The 26427-nt window shown below is 46.2% G+C and overlaps 1 protein-coding gene across 3 annotated transcripts in view; it reads right to left on the bottom strand.

The window, feature by feature from the left end:
* The window catches only part of KPNA7 (karyopherin subunit alpha 7), a 132374-nt gene that overhangs the window by 67897 nt on the left and 38050 nt on the right, over nt 1–26427 (bottom strand). For all 3 annotated transcript variants that reach the window (XM_089691486.1, XM_089691469.1, XM_089691478.1), the window contains exons 2-3: nt 25915–26015; nt 24126–24263 (exon numbers count right to left, since the gene is read on the bottom strand). In XM_089691486.1, the coding sequence (XP_089547612.1) occupies nt 24126–24263; nt 25915–25980 (204 nt within the window). In that variant the 5' untranslated portion in view covers nt 25981–26015. The remainder of the gene's footprint in view (nt 1–24125; nt 24264–25914; nt 26016–26427) is intronic.

A 26427-nucleotide genomic window follows, 5' to 3' on the forward strand; every position in this document is an offset into this window, starting at 1 on the left:
CTGCGCTCCACAGATACAATGAATTATTTAATACCAGTGCCAGCTGCTATCACCTCTTCCCTATACCATAGAAATTCGTCAAATTCAATCAAAATGATGATTATGATAAGGTTTAAAATAATAATCAAAATGATTATAAAGTGCAATAGATGAATAAATTTTTTTTTTTTTTTAAAAAACCCACACTATAATAATCTGTGTACAATTCTATAAATGGTGTGCCACAAACTAAATCCCCATATCTCAAATATAAATCATGAGTATAAAAATCAAAAATAAACATGATATAGACAAGTGCAATATGAATCAAATTAATAATGCAGATAATAAATATAATTGCACATTATCACAAGTGTGGTTTATCAACACTGCATCACTGTGAAAACACATTAGTTTTGTCCGATATGCCAAACAGCTAACCAGGCCAATCTTGTGAAATAAAAATCGGTGATGTGCCACTCAATCTAATCAAACAAAAGTGACAAGTGCTCAAAATGTACAATATAAATGTAATCAAAGATGCAGTCCACAATAAAGTGCAAACCAATGTGTGCAAACAATATTGGTGTGCAAAATCAGCAAAGTGCTTCACTTCTCCACTCAAAGCTTGATGTGTGCTCTGGTGACACTCTAGTGCAGTGATGGCCAACCTATGGCACGCGTGCCAGAGCTGGCACGCAGAGCCATCTCAGTGGGCACGCCAGGAAGAAGAGGATGATGAGCGCGCATGGACCGGCCATCCAGATCTCGTCCACACTGGATCCCCATCAAACTACATTTCCCACATATCTCTGGGGCCAGGGTGGGCGTGGACGAGAGGAAACTGCTCCAATGCGGCTCTGGCACCAGGGGATGGGCGCGGAAGAGAGGAAGAGGCTCCCACACTGCTCCCACACTGCTCCGGGGTCAGGGGCAACGTGTTCAGCGTGGATGGGAATGAGCTGCTGGGTTGGAAGCCACACCGACGCTGCCAGAGGCGAGATTGCTTGCAGTGCCGCCCGTCAGTGCTGCCCAGCAGTGCCACCCGTCAGCAGTGCCCAGCAGTGCCACCCGTCAGCAGTGCCCAGCAGTGCCACCCATGCCATCAATCGCTGCCCAGCAGTGCCACCTGTCAGCGCTACCCAGCAGTGCCGCCCAGCAGTGCCACCCATCAATGATGCCCAGCAGTGCCACCGATCAGTGCCGTCTGTCAATGTGTCCAGGTAGGCAAGTGGTTAATTGCAGTGTTGGCACTTTGAAATAAAAAAGTTGGTTTGTGTTGCAGTTTTGGGCACTCGGGCTCAAAAAGGTTCGCCATCACTGCTCTAGTGCATCTATCCTTAAGTGGCTGGAGTGCCTCCTCACCTCCTTAACTCAACCCCTAGGGGCCACAGCTCATTTGGTTATCAGATGTTCCACACCTGGAGGAATCTCAAACACCTGGCTCCACTAACAGAGCTGGTACTCTATACATATGATCAACGTAGTTGAACTCCGACATACGATGAATACCAAGGCCATAGAGTGACACAGAAAGGAGACCTCCATAGTGTAATGCTGTTTATTTTAGATACCATAAAAAATGCCAAACACACTCACATTTGTTCAGGTACAAACCAGCGGTTTCCCATGTGCTATGGGTGTACTGAGGGACAATGATGGCAGAAACCGGAAATGCGTCACCGCGCTCTACGAGTTACTCCATGATAATCACGTGGTTTCCTCAGGATAGCACGATTGGTGACAAGGTCTTTATAGTAAGATGCGAATTAGCCCAAGAGCCGGGAACTTCACCTCCATTTTGTTGCTGTCGCCGCATTGAATATTGGACCACAACAAAATTGAGGTGATGTTCACGCCTCTTGGGCCAATTAGCATCTTACTATAAATAGAAGACCTTGTCACCAATCCTGCTATCCTGAGGAAGCCACGTGATTATCGTGGAGTAACGCGTAGAGTGCGGTGACGCATTTTCAGTTGGAGCACGATGACATTTCTGGTTCACGCCATCTTTATACAACCATTGTCCCTCAGTACACCCATAGCACATGGGAAACCGCTAGTTTGAACATGAACAAATGTGAGTTTATTTTTGGCATCTAAAATAAACAGCATTACACTATGGAGGTCTCCTTTGTGTATCCCTCAATGGCCGTGGTATTCATCGTATATGTGAGTTCAACTACGCTGATCATATGTATAGAGGAGTACCAGCTCTGTCAGTGGAGTCTTAGTGGAGCCAGTGAAGCCAGGTGTTTGAGATTCCTCCAGGTGTGGAACATCTGATAACCAAATGAGCTGTGGCCCCTAGGGGTCGAGTTAAGGAGGTACTCTAGCCACTTAAGGATAGATGCACTAGAGTGTCACCAGAGCACACATCAAGCTTGGAGTGGAGAAGTAAAGCACTTTATTTGCGGATTTTGCACACCAATATTGTTTGCACACATTGGTTGCACTTTGTGGACTGCATCTTTGTGATTACATTTATATTATACATTTTGAGCACTTGTCACTTTTGTTTGATTAGATTGATTGGCACATCACCGATTTATTTCACAAGATTGGTCTGGTTAGCCGTTTGTTTGGCATATCAGACAAAACTAATAAGTGTTCGCACATTATCACAAGTGTGGTTTATTAACACTGCATCACTGTGAAATTATATTTATTTATTATCTGCATTATTCATTTGATTCATATTGCACTTGCCTATCCTGTTCATTTTGATTTTTATATTCTTATGATTTATATTTGAGATATGGGGATTTAGTTTGTGGCACACCATTTATAGAATTGTACACAGATTATTATAGTTTGTTTTTATTTTATTCATTCATCTATCACACTTTATAATCATTTTGATTTTAAGCATATCGCTTCACTATTTTGATTGAATTTGACGAAAGTTATCCTTGGGTAACCTACGTAGAACAGCAAATCGGCATAAGCTGCTACTTTATGCTCGGTCTCTCCTATCCAAATTCCCTTAATATCCATGTTATTCCTTATTTTTGCCAAGAGGGATTCTAAGGACAGGACAAACAACAAGGGTGACAATGTGCATCCCTGTCGGGGAAATATCAGAGAGCTTTAAGATGTATAATGAGACCCATTAACCTTTATTGCAGCAGATGGTTGACTAAACAATTTCCCTATCCATATTCTCATTCTAGGGCCCATCCCCAGAGCTTTCAGTGCATCCAACATATACCCCTACTCTAATCTGCGAAACGCTTTCTCAACGTCTACCGACAATAACAAAAGCAGGGAATTTCTCTTACTTTTTTGTATAAGCAATAACTATCTTAGTCCATTATCCCTACCCGCTCTCCCAGGGACAAACCCCACTTGATCCATATGGATCCACTCAGGCATTAAATCCTTTAACCTATTTGCTAAAACTTTTGCATATAGTTTAGTGTCTATATTTAGTAAGGATATCGGTCTATAGCTAGAACACTGTACTATCTTTCCCTTTTGGTATTATTGTATTATGAGCCTGCAGGGTTTCCTCTTATTTCCATCTCCCCTCCCAATGCATTCATATATACACTCAGTTTAGGTATCAATTGATCTTTAAATTTTATAGTATCTCAGTGTACCCATCCAGTCCCGGACTTTTCCCTGCCATAGTACTCTTCAATATCAGAAGAAGAAATTCAAAGTGCATTGATTTCTCAAGGGATATTAACGGATCTTCTCAATTTCAGTGACGCCGCCTCTTTTAAGCATGTCTGTCTTTACTGCTTCCTCTTCTCTTACGGACCGTTGGAGGATTGATATTATATAATTTACTATAATAATCAACAGTTTTGCAATATTTTAGTTCCTTTATTATCTTACTTTTTCTATATAGTTTACTCTCTTTGAGCTCTTTAAAAATTTTCCTGGTCTATCTCCCCACCGATAATCTTTCACTAATCCTCTTAAAATACTTTTTTCTTCCTCCATTAAATTGTTTAGTTCTCCTTTTTCCATTACCTTATGTACCTGTTCTAAATCAAAATTCTCTAAGAAGCGTGTTAATTCTTTCCTTTTTCCCCCCAATCGCTATTAAGAATACTCTAATATAGGCCTTATGGGCTTCCCACACAGTCGCCACAGACAGCTCTTCAGTCTCATTTCTTTAAAAAAACGCATTTACCTGTTAACTGTATTTGCAGGAATCTTCTAGGACAGCTCCACATGAGAGGCTCCTCCCAGGAAACAACCGCTCCACCTTTTTCTCCTACAAGTAGCCTCTCTCCCAGGGGGACCCTCAGTACAGGAATATGACCGAAGGCCTAGGAGAAAGCATAAAGATGGTAGAAAAAACTATATCACTAGTTCATTACATGACGGAACACCAGCCTATAAGTACACAGTAATCGGGAGGGAGTTATGGTGTCCTAGAAGATTCCTGGAAATACAGTTAACAGGTAAATAACTGTTTTCCCAAGTCATCTTCTAGGACAGCTCCACAAGAGGACTGAATAGGAATACGTATGTTAGGGTGGGGCCTTCGCTTGCAGGACCTTCCTGCCAAACGCCTGGTCCTTGTTGCCAATCAGGTCTAAAATTGTAGTGTCTGGCGAAGGTGCTGAAGCTAGACCACATTGCGGCTTTGCAGATCTGTCTGGGGGAGGCCCCAGCCTTTTCCACCCATGAGGCTGCGGTGGCCCTAGCTGAATGTGCCTTTAAGCCAGGTGGAGGTGCCAGAGACGCAATTTTGTATCCCTATGAGATGGCTTCTCTTATCAATTTTGCGATGGTGCTTTTGGAGGCATTGTATCCCTTCTTTGGGCCCTGGAATAAGATGGAGACTGGACGAGTGTCTCCATGTTTTTATGCGCTCGATGTACACAATTAAGCATCGATTTTGTTGTCACCCTCTTTTGCGTTGCTTGGGTTCCCATCAAAGGATGGTATTACCATTTCTTGTGATCTGTGAAAATGTGACGCAACCTTTGGCAGGATTCCGGATCCGTGCGGAGGATGATTCTGCCCAACAGGATCGTGCAGTATGGTTCTATTACCGACAGAGCTTGCAATTTGCTGACTCTGCGAGCGGAGACTAGTGCTATAAGGAGAGTGGTCTTAAGGCTTAAATGCCTGAGAGAACATTCCTCCAAGGGTTCAAAAGGTTCTTGCTGAAAACTTTAGAACTGTGCCCAGATCCCATATAGGGTACTTTGGTATGGGCAGAGCTCAGAGTCTAGAGATAGCCCTCAGGAATCTGACCACTGAGGGATCTTCTGTCAATCTTAGCAGCAGAAAGTTTGACAGAGCGGCTACTTGCACCTTAAGAGTATTGGCGGCCAGGTTCTTGTCCACCACGGCTTGAAGGAATTAGAGTATTTAGGATGGGGGCCCCCCAGACGACTCGTTTCTGCTACTCCAGAAGGAAAATTTCCTCCAGATTTTATCATATATGGGGTTTGTCGATTTTTTCCGTCCATCTAAGATGGTGGCGACCACTCTGATAACCCTTTCCCAGCTAGCCTGTTCCGCTCAGAAGCCAAGCCGTCAGGAATAGTTTTTCTGGGTGTGGGTGTAGCACTGCCCCCTGGGCGAGTAAGTTGTGCATGGGCGGTATCAGCCATGGGTCTGTTAGGCTCAGTTCCCTCAGCAGGGAGAGCTATGATCTTTTGGGCCAGAATGGAGCAATCAGGATGACCCTGGCTTGAGAGGACTATCTTCTGTATCACCCTTGGTAACAGTCTGAACGGTGGGAAAGCATAGAGGTCTCCTTCCCCTTGTTGGGCTAGAGCATCTGTTCCTGCGGTCCTGGGGTCCTTTTGCAGGCAGAAGTACTTCTCTAGTTGTGTTTTTCCTGTTGGCGAAGGTCTATGGAGGGAGTACCCCATCTGGTGCAGATTTTATCGAACGCTGTATGGCCGAGGCACCACTGTCTGGATAACTTCTTCCCGGCTCAACTGGTCCGCCAGCTGATTTAGATCCCCTTTCAAATGCAATGCTGTGATGGATTTTAGGTTCCTTTCTGCCCAGCTCAGGAGGATTTCTGTCAGTTCCATCAGTCGCGGGGACCTTGTGCCCCCCTGCCTGTTTAAGTATGCGACTGCCGTTGTATTGTCGGACAGGATTTGAGCCTCTTTTCCTACTACTATCTTCTTCTGAAGTCAAAGAATTATTGCCAATCTTCAAAGCTCTCTCGAAGTTTGACAACCTCCCTGAGATCTCTGCATCCCATTTGCCCTGGGCCAGGCAGTTCTCCATATGCATACCCCACCCCCACATACTTGCATCTGTGGCGATTCTTATAGGGTTGACTTGCTTCCACTTCCTTCCTGCTTCCAATGTGCGGATATTCCCCCACCATCTTAGCAATGCTCTCACTTTGTGCGTGAGGCAGATACTGGAATCTAGGGATGCTTGGCTGCCATCCCAGTGGGAGAGGACGTGGTTCTGCAATGCTCTGGAGTGCAGCTGTGCCCATTTTACCCCCGGTATGGCAGCTGTCATGTGCCCGACAAGCTTCATTTCGTTTGACTGTGCAGGTCGCCATCCCCTGGAAGGTCTTTGTATCTGCTGTAGTTTGAGCTCCTTCTCTGCAGTCAGGTATAAGAATCCAGAATGTACCCCAAATACGTGGTCCTCCTGGAAGGGACTAGCTGTGATTTCTCCATGTTTAGCAACCATCCCAGGTTTTCTAGGAAGGATGTGTTCCACGTGCAATTTTAGGCCTCTTTCCGTGTCTGCAAATAAGAGCAGGTTGTCCAGATAGGGAATATTTACCCCCTCTAACCTCAGGGCTTGTAGAGTTTCTGCTAGGATCTTCGTGAATATTCTTGGAGCTGACAGACCAAAAGGGGAGTGCATTGAATTGAAAGATCGTTCTTTCAGTGCGAACCTCAAACTTCGATTCTTCCCTTACTGGGACATTAAGATATGCGTCCTTTAGGTCTATTGAAGCATTAATACACCCGCCGGCAGGAGTTTTCGCCGTGTGTATTGTTTCCATACGGAACTTTTTGGGTTCAACGAATTCGTTCATCTTCAGGTTGAGTATAATTCTGTAACTTCCAGACGCCTTTCTTCTTAGATAGAAATGGGAGTAGAATCCACTTCCCCTCTTCCTCCTCCAGCTGACAAACCACGTTCTGCTGGAGCATCCCTTCCAGGAAGTTCACCAGTGCGTCTACCTCTTTTCCCTGTCCCCAAGGGGGGGCGGTCGCAAAAAAATCTTTGAGGGGGAGTCTTGAAAACTATCCTGTAGCCGTTGCGAATTGTGTCTAGGATGAATGCATTCTGGGTAATCTTCAGCCATTGTGTGTGGAAGTGTCCCAGTCTTCCTCCCACTTGCCTTCGCCAGTCACTTGGGCCGAGTCTTTGATTTGACCTGGTTGGGGTTGAAGAGGAAGTCTCCCTTCCCCTCGACTCGTTCCTGCCCCTTTTAGAGCCCAAGCCGCTCCTCTGCCCTTGAAATCTGGCCTCCCTCATTGCGTACTGCCTGTTGGGGCAAAAAAAAAAAAAATTTCCGTCCGTTTGCTTGCTGGAGACTGAAAAGCCTTTGGTCGGCCGACCTTTCTAGGACAGAGGTTAGCTCCGGCCCGAAGAGTAGTTTTCCCTCGAAGGGCAGGTCTGGAGCCTGGATTTGGAGGCAACGTCCCCTTGCCAAGATTTTAACCAGATGGCTCTTCTGGCTGAATTTATGAGCACAGTCGATCTTGCTGTATATCGGATGGTCTCAGCCGACGCGTCTACGATAAAAGCCACTGCTTTTTCCAAGACTGGCAGTGATTTCAGGATCTCCTCTGCCGATGTACCTTGTTCAAGGTGAGAGCGAAGCTGTCCCAGCCATACATCTAAGGTTCTGGAAACGCAGGTTGTTGCTACTGCCGGTTTAAAGTTCACTGCAGAGGCTTCTCACGCTCTCTTAAGGAATGTGTCTGCTTTGCGGTCCATTGGGTCCTTTAGGGAAACGCCGTCCTCAAAGGATAAGTCCGTCGATTTTGAAATCCTCAAAAGGGGGGCATATGGCTTCGGTCAAGATTCCCACACAGACTCATCTTCTTTAAATGGAAATAGCCTTTTAAAGGTTTTTATGAAAGAAAGCCTTTTCCGGCTCTTCCCATTCCCTCTTTATGGTAGACCATAGGGTGGAATGAACCGGGAATTTGCGGCCGCTTCTTTTTTGTAACCCTGCGTATAGCTGGTCATGCAGAGAGATCCAGTTGTTCCTCTTCCAGATCCAGGAGTATCAGATCACCTTCAAGAGGCCTTCCGTATCTTCTAGTGGAAAAAGGAACCTCTGATCCTGGTCTTCCGCCTCGCCTTCCTCAGTCTGAAGTGCTGGAAGATTTTTCTTGACTCGCGATAGCGGCCTGGTCTTGCTTCCTCCTTTACCCCCGCGGTTAAATGCCTGAAGTGCCAGGTTGAGGCTCATCTGGGGCTGGCTCCTGCCTCTGCGCCCTAAAACTTCAAAGATTTTCTGCAAAACATGCCGCAGGAGATGTCGAAAACCTTTTGAAGAGGGATCCCGACTCCTTAATTAGCTTATCAATACATTCTTGGCACAGTTGCTTCCGCCAAGTGCTAGCTAGCTTCTTCCTGCAGGTAGTGCATTTTTTCTTTGGCTCAGTTTCTCTTCCCCCCTCTATCCTCTTGTGGGCCCATCTAGGGACAGGGAGACACAAGGTATCCTGTAAGCCGAGGGGCCCTGGGGGACTGACCTACATGCACCCACTGGCACCCAGAAAGCCCTAGGGTGCTGCAGAGAGGGGGGGCGTGTGGCAGCCAAAAAGGCTCTTACCTTGCTGCAGGCCTCCCCCCAGCTCTGGCAGATCTGCTTCCATGCTTGCCGCAGCCCGCCCTTGGTGCGGCTGTTTTGCAGGATTGACAGGACTCCGCCCTCTCCCTGGGGTCCCGGAGCGCCTCTCACGGCCACCGGAGGATGAAGTGGCCATGGCGTGGGCAAATTTGCAGTCCACCGCCCATAACCAAGATGGCGGTTGGTCCGCTTCCTGTTCCTCCGGCACCGAAAATGACGTCACGGTCCCGGCGCCTGGAATGACACGGGGGGGGGAATCTGTCTCCCCCGTCCCAAAAGGGTACTTCAGGGTGAAAAACCTGGCTGAAACCGCCCCACAAGGCCCCTGCCTTGCTAAGAAAAGAAAGGGGGCCTCTGTACCTCGCCAGACAGCCAGGGGAAAGAAAAAAATGGGTGTAGCTTTGTCCTGGCTGGAGAAAACATATTGAGGGTCCCCCTGGGAGAGAGGCTACTTGTAGGAGAAAAAAAAAAAAAGGAGGCCAGGGCCCAGCAGGGGACTGGAAGCTATAAAGTCCCCAAGGGAGCTGGGGCCTCTGTCCAAAGAACCTGTTTTGAACTCCTGAGAAGGCTGCGTTATCTTTTTGAGGTTTTAAAGACATGGAACCAGATCACCTTTTAAAAAAACCATTTTCCCCCCTATGTCTCATATCTTGGAATATGAGAGACTTACATAAAAACCGGACATATCGTCAGATTGGTCACGAGAAGACGAACAGTTTGGTAGGTCACTCGCCTTGTCTCGAATACATAGGAAAGCAGAAAAGTAGATCTCGTGAACAAGGCACTGTATAATTTCATATTTTAGATCTAATCAATCCTCAGACGTGTCTGCATAACAATCTACCTGTGGGTGGAATGTCACTTGTGCAGATGGAAGGTTATGGGCCAAAATATGAGTTACGGGAGATTTTGGCTCTAGTTGAGGTATCCGCCCAGACCTCCATGCCCAAAACGGGGTATTGGTCCTTGACTTCAGAGACACCCCCTGCTGGAGAACTACAAAAATGGGCTGTCAGGCCTAAGTTAAGTTGAAGAAGTCTCCCTTTTTAACATCAGTACCACCTGAGGAGACCTGTGCCCTTTTGCTCTGAAATTTGGATCTGCTAACCCAGGACTTTGGCGAGTACCTTAACCCTTTCACCTCTGATCTTAGCTGTGCTGTTGGTCTCTATATCTATACATCTATGTTACATCTTTTTCTGTAAATATTTTTATTGCATCCGTTTGACCTTTTAGTAATAAATCTTTCCTTCTGAAGTGTTGAACTGTTTCTATAGCTCTTTATTGCAATTTACAAATTCCTGCCTCTAAAGAGAACGCTACTGTGTTTAACCCTTTGTATATCCGTGTTATACAGATTACCTCAACCATTATAGTGTTATTGCGGATATCGCAGAGTTTCCTCTGTACAAAAAGGAGGTAGTGGCAGTGTGAAGGGTTAATTGCGTAATTAACCTGACCCAGTAACAATCGTTCAGGCTGCCGGTATATTGATTGTGGTCCAATTCGCTGGAAAATCGTTGTGCAGGGTGCAGCTGGGTGTGGCATTGTTCTGCACTTGACATTGCAGTTTTAGACTGGCTAGTCCTTCGGTCACAAGTTTAGTGAGAAGGGCTGGGGTCTGATGCGACGGTCGTCACATATTGGTGGCAGCGATCCCACGTCAGTCACACCAAGTCCTGCTGGAAAATGAAGTCAGCATCCCCATAAAAGCTAGTCTGCGGAAGGAAGCATGAAGTGCTCCAAAATCTCCTGGTAGATGGCTGCGTTGACCCTGGACTTAATGAAGCACAGTGGACCAACACCAGCAGATGACATGGCTCCCCAAATCAACAGACTGGAAACTTCACACTGGACTTCAAGCAAGCATCTTGTAGTGTGTGCCTCTCCATTCTTCCTCCATACTCTGGGTCCTTTGTTTCCAAATGAGATGCAAAAGTTGCTCATCAGAAAAGAGAACTTTGGACCACTGAGCAACAGACCAGGTCTGTTTCTTTAGCCCAGGTAAGACGCTTCTGACGTTTATTGTTCAGGAGCGGCTTGACAAGAGGAATACCACATTTGAAGCCCATGTCCAGGCTCCATCTGTGTGGTGGCTTTTTATGCACTGACTCCAGCCTCAGTACACTCCTTGTGAAAATCCAACACTTTGGAATGGCCTTTTCCTGACAATCCTCTCCAGGCTGCGGTCATCCCTGCTGCTTGTGCACCTTTTTCTTCCACACTTTTCCCTTCCACATAACTTTCTATTAATGTGCTTTGATACAGCAATTTGGGAACATCCAACTTCTTTTGCATTTTCCTTTTGAGGCTTTCCCTCTTGGAGGGTGTCAATGATGGTTTTCTGCACAACTGTCAGGTCAGCAGTCTTTCCCATGACTGATTCCTGCTGAACCAGACAGACCATTTAAAGGCTCAGGAACCCTTTGCAGGTGTTATGGCTTAATTAGCTGATTAGAGTGGGACACTTTGAGCCTAGAATATTGCACCTTTTCACAATATTGTAATTTTTTGAGATTGTGGATTTGGGGTTCTCATGAGCTGTAAGCCATAAATCAACACAATGACAAATCACGGCTTGAACTAACTTGCTTTGCATGTAAGGAGTCTCATATTAGTTTCACCTTTTAAGTTGCATTACTGAAATAAACTTTTGCACGGTATTCTAATTTTTTCAAGTTTCACCTGTATTACCCTCTCTCAGCACGTGACGTTTTATCCATCTGAGGATCCATGCAACAGTTGAAATATCCTGCCACAATTAATTTGCTTTTTTTAAATCTAAGCTTCCTCAATATGTTCTTTAGATAGACCTCAGGTTTTATTAGAGCAGTATATATTTGCCAATGTACATTCTACTTCTTGCAATTTCCCCTTTAAAAATATAAATCTCCCCTCCGGGTCCTCCATTTTTTCTTCCAAGTTAAACCTTATATTTTTCGCAAACCCTATTGCTACACCTTTAGTTGGAGAGTCTGCGTAAAACCATAATGTGTAGTGCTTAGAGTATAAATTCACACTTGTTTCTTGTAATAAATGGGTTTCCTGTAAAAACACCACCTCAATACATTTTTTGTATTTCTCAAAGTATCTTGAATCTTTTCTCTGGACTATTTAACCCCTTGACATAAGTCATGAAATTAACCTCCTCCATTACCATTTTATTCTTCCATTCTTTCTTACCCTAGGTTTCTCCCTATTTCTCTTATCTCCTACCTTTATGCTTAGTGTGACTCTTGCCGCCCCCCCCCCCCCTTAGACTCATATCCACATTCCCCTTTTCCCACCCCTCAGGCTACTTTTTGCCTACAAATCATTTGTGCTCCTAGTCCCACTTTTGATTCAACTTTAAGGTGGTGCTCCGACCATGTATGTTTCACCAGCCCCCTACCCTCCTCCATGCCCTGCCAATCTCTATATCTGATAGCAAGTCTCCAACAACCGAGTGGAAGGGTTGGGGGGGGTTAGAGAAAGGGGAGAGGGGGAAAACACACACACACACACACACACACACACACACACACACACACACACACACCCCCTCTGCTCTATTTCTCCTTCTGACTGCTTGCCAATCCTCTATGGCCCATATCTCTCCTTCCCACCCAGGTATCTGTTTTCTGCAAATCACGTCTCTCACAAAAGTCTCTATCTTCAGGAAATCTTAATCTTGCTGAACACCAGTTTTTCCATCTGATTAAGCACGCCAGGTAGCCCCATTTATATTGAACATTCTGCTTCTTCATCTGCTCTAATAATGGTTTCAAAGATCTCCTTGTCAATGTCTCAGCTGCTAAAGCAGCAGAGATCTGGATATTTATTTCTCCATATTTAATAGCTGTTCTTCCTTTGATCTTCCATATCTCTTTATCCCAATAATGATGGAATTGCACGATTACATCTCTCGATTTTTCTTTACCTTATCTTGGAATTTTCCTATTCTATATACTCAGTCCAATTTAAGAGTCTCGGATGCAGGTCTGTCCATTATAATATTCAGCATTTTGCATATTATACCCATTAAGTCTTCTCCTTGTGAGATCTCTGGAACTCCTCGTATCCTTAGATTACATCTCCTATCCCTATTTTCTTGAACCTCTATTTTATATAGCAGCTTTGTTCTTCTCATTTCTACCATCTGTTTTTCTAATTTCTGAATTTGGGCATGTTTATCTACTTTTCCCTCAGTCTCCTCCACTCTTGATCGTATTTGCCCCAGATCTTTCTGTATTATTGCCATCTCTTGTATTGATTTTTCAAGACCTTTGTATTTCAATGGTTTTTATTAATTTTAAACAGTATAAAACAGAGGCAACAAAACACGCCCACGCAGGGGCTATCAATTGCACCAATAGAAAATGCATAATAGAGCAGACAACGCTCTAATTCCAATAAGGCAAAACGTATGCCCACGTAGGGGCTATCAATGGCACATAGGTAACAACATCAGTGAAACTCAGATTATCGCAACTAAAGACAGCTGTCCACTGTCACATCAAAACAAAAAGAAAAGGAAAGAAGAAAAGCAGAGAAGAAAGAAAGAGAAAAAACAAAAAAAAACCAAAAACACACACCAGAGAGCAAGGGTCCATGAGCGCCAATACAAAACTCCATCACCTCCCTACACTGGCCGGGGGGAGCGTGGGAAAGGCATATTGCAACCATGGCTCCCATATTTTCAAAAATTTATGTTGAGAGTCGTTGCATATACTCGACATCTGTTCATTGAGCATCATAGTAGTCATACGATCCCGCACCCCCTGAAAAAGTACAAACGGACTCTTCCAGGCCTGGGCAATTGTCCTAGTGGCCGATAAAAACAAATAGGAAGTCAACCGCTGCTGACGAGCCAAGAGGCCCGGTATGGGGCAATGAAGCAAAGCATACCGAGCATCTCGGCGTATGGAGAGATGAAACAAAGTGAAAAGGAGGCCAAACACACGAGACCAAAAACGAACCGACCTCGGGCATGACCACCAGATATGCAGTACATCGCCACGATGGCCACAACCCCGAAAACATCGATCACTACAGGCAGGGTTAGCCTGGGCCAAACGAGCCGGCACCCAATACCAACGAAACAATACCTTATAGGCTGCTTCCAGCGTGGTCGTATTAAACGAACATTTAGCTATGAGGGACCAGGCTTTATTCCAGTCCTCTGGATCCACAGCCATTCCCAGGTCACGTTCCCACTGAACTACATATGAAATAGAAGTGTGCAACGAGCATCTGTTCAAAGCTGCGTAAAGAAGGGAGATAAGGCCCGGGGCGCCCGGACGCTGCTGGCAAAGCCGTTCAAAGGCAGATGTCTGATATGGGAAAGCAGAAGTGGCCCTCAGCGAGAGTAGCCAGTGCCGCAATTGAAGGTACCGAAAAAATTCCGCTGGGGGAACATCCCGAGACTCCCGGAGGACATTCCAGGTGGGAAAGGACCGAAAAATCAAAAAGTGTCGCACCTGTGAGAAACCATGAGCCACCCACCAAGAAAATGCCCTCGGGTGATCTAGACCCGGCGGGAAAAGAGGGTTATTAACGATTGGAAGCAAGGGCAAGAAAGGTGACATCAGGCCACTGGAGTAACGTACAGAGTCCCAGACTCGTAGGCCATGGAGCAACATCGGACTCAGCGCCGTAGGGCGCAGGGCAGGGGGAAGCCATAGAAGGGTCGATAGTGCGATAGGGGCAAAATTAGGCAGTTCCAGCAGGACCCAGAGAGGAACATCGGAGGAAGCGTGCAACATAGACAGCGGGGCAATTTGGCTCGCCTGATAATACTTAGTTACATTGGGTACCCCAAGACCACCTTGGAGTCTATGAGCAAAGAGCGTATTTCTAGAAACTCTGGGATGCTTATTGGCCCAGATAAAAACGCATAAACTTCGCCTGAAGCAACCGAAGAAAATGAGGGGGAACCCGCACTGGGAGGGTGCGAAAATATTATAACAATTTCGGCAAGATGGTCATTTTCACTGAATGAACCCGTCCTATCCAAGACAGGTGCGGAAATTGCCAGGAACGCATAAGAGAAGATAAGGAGCTAAGCAAAGGATAATAATTTGCAGCAAAAAGGGAGTCATAGGTGGGGGTCAAGCGAATGCCCAAGTATTCAAGAGAAGAGGAAGCCCACCGGTAAGGGAAGTGGGATTGTAGGCGCGAAACCAAATCTGAAGCCAAAGTAATATTGAGAGCAACGGTTTTATCCAAATTAATACGTAGACCCGAGATCAAGGAAAAGCGCTCAAGAACCCGTTGCAAATTAGGAAGCGTCGTCAGAGGATTAGTAAGGGTCAAGAGGGCATCGTCCGCAAAGAGGCTCAGCTTAAACTCCTGTCCCGCGTATGGAACCCCCGATACATTGCAGTCGGTCCGGAGCGCTAAAGCCAGTGGCTCAAGCGCCAGGACAAAGAGCGCCGGGGACAGCGGGCAGCCCTGCCTCGTCCCTCGCCCAACAGGAAAGGGATCCGAGAAATACCCAGCGTATTTAACGGAAGCCGAAGGAAAGGAATACAAGGCTTGAATCCAAGAGAGAATAGAATCCCCGAAACCCCAGCGAGACAGCACAAACCGCAGATATTCCCAGGATAGAGAATCAAAAGCTTTATATATGTCCAAGGACAGTAAGAATCCTGGTATTTTCCGTTGTTGCAGAAAATGTATAAGATGGACCACCTTACGGACATTATCACCCGCCTGCCTCCCGGGGACGAACCCTACTTGGTCCCTGTGGACCAGGCTACACAAATATTTATTGATGCGAAAACTAAGGATCTTGCCCAATATTTTCAAGTCTTCATTAAGAAGAGAGATAGGCCGGAAGGCTTGCGGTTCCTGGACATCAGCGGTCGTCTTAGGAATCATAGAGATATGTGCCCTAAGTGCGTCCGGAGAGGGCAAGGAGCCCTGTCGTAACTCATTAAAGTAGGCAGCTAAAAAGGGCGCCAATAGGGCTGAGAATTTTTTATAATAGAGACCGGAGAAGCCGTCTGGACCTGGGGCCGCGGTGGACCGTAAAGATTTGATTGCTTGTAGCACTTCCGGTACGGTGACACCTGCGTTGAGGGCCACCTGTGCTGCCTCGGTTAATCCAGGAAGATGGAGGTCCTGAAAGAATGCCTCTGCCTGGGCCACAGGGAAGGGATCTGGGGCAGCATAGAGGCGCGAAAGGAAGTCCGAGAATCGGGAAACAATCTGCTGGGGATTAGAAGTACAGCCACCCGTGGAAAGTCGAAGCCGAATCGGTTTATGGGGTTTCCCCACAGAATTGAGTTTCCTGGCTAGCATGGGACCAGGCTTATTAGCACAGGAATAGAATTTATGTTTGGTCCAACGCAAGGCCCGTTCCGCCTCCGAAGAGGCAAGGAGGTCCAATTCTGTCGCCAGAGCGTCCCGAGCGCGTTTATGGGCCACGGATGGAGATGACTTCCAACGCGCATCCGCAGAGGCCAGGAGAGAATGAAGCTCTGAGAGTCGACGTTCCCGCTCCCGCTTCCGGACTGCAGCCAGCTGTATAACATGACCCCGCACCGTGGCCTTATGCGCTTCCCATAGGGGCACTGCTGAAGAGACCGATCCCGAGTTTTCCGTAAAGTATGTCCGTAAGAAGAATTCTATTTCTTGGCAGGTAGCCTGAGTGGTCAGTAAAGAGTCATTGATGCGCCAATGAAAAGGGCGTCGTTCTGACCCGGAAAGGGCAAGGAGGAGTACCAAAGGATCATGGTCTGACCAGGGTGAGGAGGGAATAGTTATCCGCCAGACCGAGGGGAGTTGCTGGACCTGCATGAATATATGATCAATTCTACAAAAATGGTCATGAGGGTTAGAATAGAATGTAAAGTCGCGTTCAGTTGATGAAGTTCCCTCCAGACGTCCGCTAGCCCCGCCGTCCGCAAAAGAGAGCGCATACGTTCCTCCAGCACCAAGTCATGAGAGGGGGTCGCTCCTTGTGCGTAGCGCCTATCCAGTGTGGAATCTAAGGTAACATTCGAATCCCCCATAACAAGAAGACCCTTAGAGTGTCGAGAAATAATGGTGCAAAGATGCGAAAAGAATTTATGCTGGAAACGGTTAGGCGCGTAGTAAGAGACAAAGGTAACCTCCTGGTCCCAGAGGGTGCCTTGCAGAAGCAAATACCTGCCCGTGGGGTCCGCTATATTCCGAGCACAGACAAAGGGGAGATTGCGTTTAAAAGCTATCAGAACACCCCGACGCTTCTCAGGAGCCGAGGCCGTGTAAAAGATGGGATAGTGAGGTGAAAGATAACGCGGAGCGGAGGACTGAGAAAACCTGGTCTCCTGTAGACATACCACATCAATTTGTTGCGACTTGAGGTGATGAAAAACTTTAGCCCGTTTCTGAGGCGAATTGAAGCCCTGAACATTTTGTGAATGTATTTTCAAAAGGGGTGAGGCCATGGCGGTATCAACGCAACACGCTCAGCAGAAAAAAGCCCAAAGCAGCCAGCAATTTCCACTCCCAATGGCGATCGGACCATGGCGTCCCGGAACCCTGCAGAAAACAAAAACAAAAACAAAAACAAAAAAAAAAAAAACAGAGAAAAAGAACAAAGAAAAAAAAGAAAAAGACACAAAAAATATACACAACAGTGCAATCGTGTCACACCAATGGTGACGTGCATCCTACACATGAAGGATACAGTTACGGGTAACTCTACCACCGGACACATGGCTGCAAATGGAAACATCAAAACAGAAGCCCTCAGGGGGCAAAAGGCAATGTACATAATAGAATATAGTAAATCTTAATAAACTAAAAGTCCCAGGAACAGGAACCTCCGCGACGACCTCCCCATAGAAACCCGGAGAACCACAGGGGCCAACCCCCCTCCACCCAACCAGGCCCACCGGGTCAACCTCCCACCCCGGAGCCCAAGGGAACCATCACCCAATGCCACAAACGTAGACCCAAGCACCATCACATGGACCCAAAACAGGCTGCGGCAGCAAAAAGTCCCGATTCCTAAGTCCAGGAAGAGACCCCCCCCCAACCCGGGATGAAACCCAAAAGGGCAAGCCGGAGCAGTCTCAACCTAGAATGTCGACAAACCGGGGAGGCCCTAAGGGCCAAACTCACGATCTCGTCAGGGTAGTCCCTCGGTGAGACGATATGTGGGAGTTCCAAGGCGCATCTTCAGCCTGGAGAAGAACAGGAAGGACTTGATCGCGAAGGGGTCTGAGGGAGAGCCCCCCTCCTGTTGGACGACCGCTCCCAGATGCGGCCTAGAGGGGGCGGCCTTGCCGAGGGAAGATTTAGAGATTCTAGGAGAGAATGGGCCTCCTCCGGCGTAGCCACAGAATGACTGCGGCCCTGGTAGGTGAAGGTGAGGCGGAACGGAAAGCCCCAGGCATATTTAATTCTGTGTTTCACCAGGACCGAAGTGAAGGGCTTCAACTGGCGTCGCTTCTGGAGAGTGGTCTGAGAGAGGTCCGCGAAAAGCTGGTAGCGGTGCCCCTGGAAGCTAAAATCAGGGTTATTTCTGGCCGCCAAGAGGATAGTTTCCTTAGTGCGGTAATAAGTAAACTTGATGATAATGTCCCTCGGGGGCCCAAAGAACGATGTATGCGGTCAAATTCGAGCCGGTCAATGGGAATAGCGGGTGTCAGCTCCTGAAACAGAGCAGTAGCAGTGGAGGTAAGATCCGTGACCGTTTCCGGAATACCCCTTAACCGCAAATTGCCACGGCGGGAACGGTTTTCGAAATCCTCAAGCTGCAGTAGTGCATCCGCCAATTCCTTCTTAAGGTCGCACAGGTCCTGTTCGTGAGTTTCAGTGACTGTGGCCGCAGCGTCCATTTTATCTTCGAGATCATTCGTCCGATTGCCCAAATCCCGAATTTCCCGCGAAAGACGGTCGGCCAGCTTGGAGGTAGCGGAGGACAATTCTGATTGCAGCATACTTTTAAAGCGGCGCAGGAGCTCGGCATCCCGCAGGGATGGAATGTGCGACCGCCGGGATGGCTCGGGATCCAGGTCCTCCCCACTGCCAGGATCCATCTCACCTGCAGGTAGTGATGGCAGGGGACCCAAACTTGCAGCCAGGGCTTCAGCTGTTGTCCCGGGCGAAAACTGCGAATCTGCGGCCGGGGTCCTGGAAGCCTCCGGCGGCCGGCCCAAAATCGAGGCCGCAGCTTCACCCGCGATCTCCGGCGGGTAGGCCGCAACCTCCCGAACGGTCCGCCGGACGCTGGAGGTGCGGGGGGCTGGGGTTTTTTTCCCCATCAGGGTGCTGGAAGGACAGGGGGCCAGGGAGGAAGCGGAGGGACCCCCCCTGAGGGTCAGAAATCAGCCGATGTGTCCGGTGGCCGAGACAGTAAATTAATAGGCAGCCATCCTGGCTGCTGCTCACGAGCGCCCCCAGCAAAATGTTTTGATTTTTCAAGACCTTTAAACATTTCTGTCATTCCTTTTTTAGTTGGCATTTGTAGGTGTCAGGGCAGGAGCTGTGGAATGGACAGGCAGTCCTAATAGCAGGGTCACGCACCGACTGACAACAACCACCACCCACAGACCGGAGTCCCTCAGGGCGTGGAGTCTAAGCCCCAGGCTGCCCTTCACCAGGGCCCCTGATGGTGGGGATGGACTTGACGCAGCCAGGGATCAGGTCACGCCCCCCCCCCCCCGAGTAACCCCAGCTGTGGTAATGGCCACCGCCAATGGCGTATAGCTGGTAGGAACCAGATAAGAACGATAGCGTAGTCAGACAGGCTGGGTCGATAACAGCAGGACAGACCGTACAGAACGGTAGACAATACACAGGTCACAAGCCGGGTTCAGCAACAGGAGGTCAGATAAAGGAATAAGGCTGAGAATAGTCTTAGACAAAGCAGAGTCAGTTTCCAGGAGAGCCACGAGAGTAGAACAAGAGCTTGCAACAACACTATCATACAGGACACGAATGCAAAGAGCAAGTGCAGACAACAGGCTTAAATGTGATCAACCACACCCCTCTGGGGGATGGACGGCAGAGGCCTGAAAGCATAAAAAAGGCTCCCACCATGCTTTGCAGAAACCCAAAATGGATGCCAGCACATGGAGCAGCATAACCTCTGGGAAAAGGTAGGAACTTGACACGTTCTTTTCTTGTTCTTCCACCTCCACTCCTTTCATTTGTTGACTGCCATTAACTATTCCCAGGGATAGTCTGGCGCTTTCTTCCACACTTATTTCCAGGTCACTCCTTTCACTTATTCCCTGTTGTCTTTCTGGGGTCAGAATCCCCTGTGGGGGTATTTTTTAATCGTACCTGTTAGGGAACCCTTGGGCCCACCTCCTTTAGCAACTTTATTTTTCATGCTGTCCAGAGACTTATTCAACTTGTCCATGCTCTGGAGTGGGGGGGGGGGGGGGAGGGGGTTTACTTTTATTTTACTGTCCCGTTTAACACTTTTGAATTTTCCAACAGTCTTTCCTTTTCCTATTTCCATCTCCCCTCTGCCAGGCTGTATTTCTTCTGGGATTTCCATGGCTTTTTCTTTATGCCCCCTGGGTGATCTCCCCCTTTTATTTTACTGTACCACTCAGTTTATTCCATTGAAAGTCTGTTCTGCTGCTCACTCACCCTCCTGTTGTCTTCCTCTCCTGTGTGGGGCAGCTGCAGATTCCTCCTGTGTGCTGTTATCCTCCAACAGCTCCTCCACTTAGGATGCCGCTCTACTTGTTTGTGGGGAGATTCACCCCACTGGGTCCTGCGATTCCCCGGTTGTGTGGGTCCTGTGCGCTCGTGGGGAGATCCGGCGTCTCCCTCTGCCTGGGAACGCTGGCCGGCTTCTCCTCCTCCCAGTGCTCCCTTGCGGCGGGTCACGTGGCTGTCCCAGTGCCCTCCGTTCTCCAAGCAACACACTGCGGTGGACTCCAGGCACTCTGCTTCACCTCTTCTCTGCACTCAGATTCTCCTCAGGCCCTTACTCCTCCAGTAAGACCCCCTCTCTCCCAGGTAGGTATCACCTAGAGTTTTGCGGGCATTTTGGCAGGACACTGAGGTGTAGGAAGCTGGCTAACAGAGCTATCACATCGAGCTCTCCCTCGCAGCCATGGTCAGGCTCCTCCCTCGATCCCATGACTGCCTCATTTCTTGAGGCCCTAAAATATCAGGACATTACAGATAACCCCCAAATGACCCCTTTTTGGAAAGTAGACAGTCTGAGGTATTTAGTAAGAAGCATGGCGAGTTTTTTTGAAGTTGTAATTTTTTTTTTCCCCCAAACAAAAAAATAAACAAAAACCAAATCACTTACATATACTGTCACCAGTGCAGTAGAGTCATAAAATTGGTGTAGCAGTGATCAGGGACACAGACCATATGAAAAAATTCTTACTCTTGACCAGAGTAGTACAATATTACCAAAGCAACATTGTACTACTCTGGGGGAGTTAAATTGTGTGTGGTTTTTTTTTTCATAGTTGCTTTGCTATAAGCAAACATTTACGTGAACAGAAATAGATTTTTTTGTTGTAATATCACACAGATAGCCACAGCTAGTAAAAACAATTCTATACAATGTATGACATGAAAGGAAGCTATTAATTTACAATTGCCATGAGACCTGCTGCAATTGGTCACAGTACTGGCAACGGGACATTTCACAGATCTGTCATTGGTTGTGTGCGATCTAGCAGTGCGGCCCAGCAGATGTGATCCGGGAGGTCATATGACACCTAACCGGATCGATTAAAGTTCTGCTTGGCTGTCATTTCACTATTTGCTGAGCAGGAACTGGTTAAAAGACTCCCATTTTTCCCCGAGTTCATAGTTTCCAGAATTTGATCCCATTTAATACATCTTGTAATATTGAGTGCAGCTTAGTGTTGGCTCTTGAAATTGAATCTTGACCTACTCTGTGCCTCCCTTTCTTATGATTTAGGTTGACTGCAATAAACCTGTGATCGCCGTTTCCTACACTGTTGCATATTTCCACATTCACAATCAGATCTTGCAATTTGTAATTCATAGATCTAGCAATGCATTTCTAGACAGGGGATCCACCAATTGACACTTGAAATTGTCCTGCAAGACATTTAAGAAATGGGAAGTCTTAACTGAGTGAGCATGAACATCTGTCAATTTCTGACAGATTGATCCTTGAGATGGAGACATCTTATAAGGTTGATCCACACATACATAACCAATAGGAGTCATGACAGTTACTGACAGACAATCCTCAACATATCCAACTTTGAATTGTCAGTAAAACCTCTGAAGGGCATGTGCGTGCATGTTATGTAGGTTGCATTGCACAAAAAACCCCCACATAAAAACACCACTTAGAAGTGGATATAGGACATCTTTCAGACAGCCTCAAACTGGAGCTATAGAAGTCGAATGAGGACAAACCTATAATAGGCATTCCAGGGCCTTTTATAGGAATCGGTTGCCTCTGGGGATACAGCAAAATCACTGCTAGAAAATGCAGTATGAATGGAGATCACTGTTGCAGCAGGGCTGTCCTCTGTGCAAGACATGTGCTGTGTAGCTGGAAAGTGGGCAAGGCCTTGCATACTCACCAACTCATGCAGCTGGTACTGAAAAGTCTCAGGTGGCCAGAGGGGACCAAGTAAATTTAGGTGGGCTGCGAGCTTCACCAGATGTTCACAAAGCACTTCAGAAGCTGAAGCAGTGGGATAGCGCTTCCGACACTGAACGGCTGGAGAAAGGGGGCACATGCACAATACTCCATCTAGTGGATGACACCAGTGCTTGGCTCCCTAGGAACCGGGCGTTGCTTCACAGTTGGATGCCATTTTTCAACTGCTTCAACTCAACTAGCCTTACTCATTTACAGAGACTGGGTCACTCCAGAGCAGGGGCGGACTGACCATTTGGAAACTCGGGCACTACCTGCGGGCCCAGGGTCAGTAGGGGGCCCCAGGAGATGCCCCTGGTACCTTTTTAATAGGCTTTTTGAGTTTGGGCAAGAATACAGGGGCCCTATGATCCCCTATTGCCCGGGGGCCCCATGAGTTGTCCGTCCCTGTTCCAGAGGCTGCGCCAGAGCTCTGGACCTGGAGAGAGCACACACACTTTTGAAGATTTGGTTTATGGTCAAGACAGTGTTTAAGGACTATTAATGAACTATTTGGATATTTAAACTGACTTTTATTAACATATTTACTATATTGTTTATATGGGTGTTGGTATAAGGTTTTTTTTTTACTCCATACAGGTTGAAAGCCACGACTAGCGCCTGCTTTCACTATTTTCTCTTTTTTTTTTTTTTTTTAGTGTGAATTTGCACAAATGAAGCAGCTGCTTTGTTTTTTTTTGGGGTGGGGGTGGGGGGGGGGGGGGAGGGGGGTTGCTTACACTTAATGTGATGTTTTTTCATCTTTAATATAGAAAGGCAACTAGACTGGAAACACACAAATTGTAACAGCAAGAGGCAGCAGAATGGCAGCTCAGGTGCCAACAGCATCTGTCTCAAGGAGCAGAATGAGGCCTGGCTGTCTATACCCAACTGGGGAGGCTTCCATGAAGGATGTCTCTGCACTCTCTATTCCTCTGGAACCTTTCCCTGACCCGCCCCGTGTCACTTGCATAGCGCTTGGCAAACCTGGAAGCCAGGGTCTTAAATAGTCTGCCTGACCCAAAATATCCACCAGCATCCAGATAACTGCCTCCCTGTGACCAAAGAAACCATAGGAAGAACTTTGACTTCTTCCCCATTTGCTTTGCTGCTGCAGACAAGCGGCCCTACAGTGGAGAAAACAGACCTACCTACAAGCTAACTACACACAGACGACTTGATCTAGTTTTTGGTTGCATGCTAGTCTCATTGAAAATTAAGAGGTTACTAAAGTTACAAAAATACTCAGACAGAATACAGCTTCAGAAGTGGTGTAAAGTATGCTTTCGTTTGAGCATACATGGTCTTGGTTTCTTTTCAGATGAATACTGTACGGATTACACAAAAATAGTTTGTGTGGCTATTGTACAAGAAAAAGTTCCATGCTTGTTCCTTCGGATATTGTCATGATAGCCTGTTGAAAGTTGTGTATCAATGACCAGATTATTGTACAATCCCTCTAAAAGATTTGTCATCTGATTTTCTGATAGTGTGTACAGGGCATCAGTTAGAAACAGGGTTATAAAGAAGCCTAACATGATTTGCATGTATCTCAACCTCCTGTAGATGGCAGTATAACCCAAATGTCAGACTGTTGAAGGGCACAAGAATTTAGTACACAACCATTTATCACTGCAAAGCATAAGCAGAATCTGTATACATGCATTAGTAAATAAGGCTTTCTAAGTATACAAATTACAAGCAGAAAGTCTTCTGTTCAAACATTCAGGAACACAACTATGGGAGCACATCTCATATCCAAGTTTTTTTTTTTTATGTATGAAAATGAAGAGGTACCTGTTGAATCTTTTGCTGTTCAGGAGAGATAAGTAAATCTTGTGGGAAGGATGACACATTTCTCCTTTTAAGAATCTGCTCATCTTTCCTGGCCTTTCTAAGCTCGACATTGACCTCAACTCTTCGTCGCCTTAGTTCCTAGAGAATAAAATACTGGCAATAAAGCTGGCCGCAACCAAATTCTAAAACATATCCCCCACACAACACCCAAAAATTTAACCAGAGAAAGCCGTTCTTATTTCATGTAAAGAAACATCTGATTCAATTATGGTCTCAAATACTAAATACAGTCTGAAATTACCCATCTCATCACCCCCTGTATGACAAATCTTCATGAACTGGTCTTTAGATGTATACAGGTGATCACCAATTTACCCAGATAAAAACTAGTTAAAGGGGTTCTGTCCAGGGCACAAAGTCACTCTGGTTACAGTATTAGGCATACTTGTGTAATGGTCCTTCTAAAAAAGGTGTGATTTTGCAATCACCATCCAATGGGAGCATGATCACAATTGCCAATACAATATACTATATTAATCCCACCAATAATGTCACCCTACAGCAAGTGTGTTCGGACTATTGAACTCTCCCCACTCATAGCATAGGGGTGTTCTGTAGCGTCAAAAGAGTTGAACTGAGCAAAATAGATAACACTAAGGATTTCTGGACAGGAGATGCACTGGTCAAGTTAGTCACTGGAATACTGTCTGGACCAACAGGTATTTCTGTACTTACAGCAACAAAATGTGGTGAAATAATTTTACTAATACACGTTTTTGTTGTGTTTAGAAAGTATAAACAGCTTATCAGTCTTTAGATGTGGTGAATGAGGACTGGTAAGTGCAATATATTCTTACTTTTTGGGCAACCCCAAAATGTGCTCTTTGACCTCTAAACCCAACACCACACAACACATACAGGCAGTAATTGTATTTAAGTTCAGTAGATCTATAGATATTGGGAAAAACATTTCACCATGGCAAAAAACTGATAGCGACAAGACAAATTACCATCATGAGAGCATAAATTACACAGCAGAGGCTGTTTTCATATGTACTGTCCAATTGTTCTGAGAGCATAAACCTGCATGGTGGCTGAATCTATAAACAGTAGTTGGAAACTACCATAATAAAGGGGAAGGGTGAAGGCATGTTATGATCTGAATACACCTTTAACAAAGCAGCACAGAATAAAAAGCTCCAGAAGTTTAAAAGCACAACTAAGAACAAAAAATGATCTGATGTTTAGTTGCCCTTAGACATCGTACCTGCTTTTGCTTTTAGGCAAAGAACATTTTTAGAAAGAAAATTAAAAACGATTTCACCCATAGTGTAATGAGATTAAAGATAAACATAGTAGCAGGGGCAGACAGACGACTCACGGGGCCCCCCCGGGCAATAGGGGATCATGGGGCCCCTGTCCTTGTCCACACCCACAAAAGCCTATTAAAAAAAAAAAAAAAAAAAAAAAAAAAAAAGTACCAGAGGCTTCTCATGGGGCCCCCTACTGACCCCAGGCCCTCAGGCAGTGCCCGAGTACTCGAATGGTCAGTTCACCCCTGCATAGTAGTTAAACCCAGGTTGCTTCCTCCATAGACACAAGGGAAGAATTAAGGTAGCCACCCAGACATAGGAAGGTTACTGGCCAGTTGAAAAGAGAAAAGCCTGGAAAAAAAAAACCCAAAAAAAACTAATGCAGTCACCACATCTATTGACTGGTAAATAGGAACATATACATTTTGTTTTTGGATGTGCTTTAAAGAAGAAGTACAAAGAACATGTGAACTTACTGTTGCATCTTTGCCTTTATTCTTAAACTTTTTCATACGGTCATCAGTTTCATTTGTAGTTGGCATCTTTGCAGAAAAGTGCTTTAGTGCTCACTTTAACCCTAAGAAAATGTGCAATGAACAAAAAAAAAAAAAAATAATTATTAAGATCTAATTTTATCCACACCATAGCATGACTTACCAAATCTATAAAGGGAGACACGCTGAAATAAACATTGAATAGAAAAAACAGCTGACTTGCAACATACGAGTAAATAAAATTCCTCTTTATGGCAAATGGACAACTAAGTGCATAGCATTTTTGGAAAAAGTCAAACATCTCCTAAAGTCATGTGGAGGTGAGCGATATCACTTGCAGGTTAAGAGTCATTCCAGCTGAACTTCAAAATGACCAGTTTTGAGAAAAGTGGAACAAATGTTCCCTCTTCATCGTCTTGTTCTCTGAAGCCATTTCACCTTCACAGGTGTGTGTCCCAGGGTACCTGCAACACTGCCTACTTCCCAGTGGAGATC

Source organism: Staurois parvus, unplaced genomic scaffold (genome assembly GCF_062004578.1).
Source record: "Staurois parvus isolate SC_StPar_1 unplaced genomic scaffold, SC_StPar_1.0 ptg000022l, whole genome shotgun sequence".
Taxonomy (NCBI): Eukaryota; Metazoa; Chordata; class Amphibia; order Anura; family Ranidae; genus Staurois; species Staurois parvus.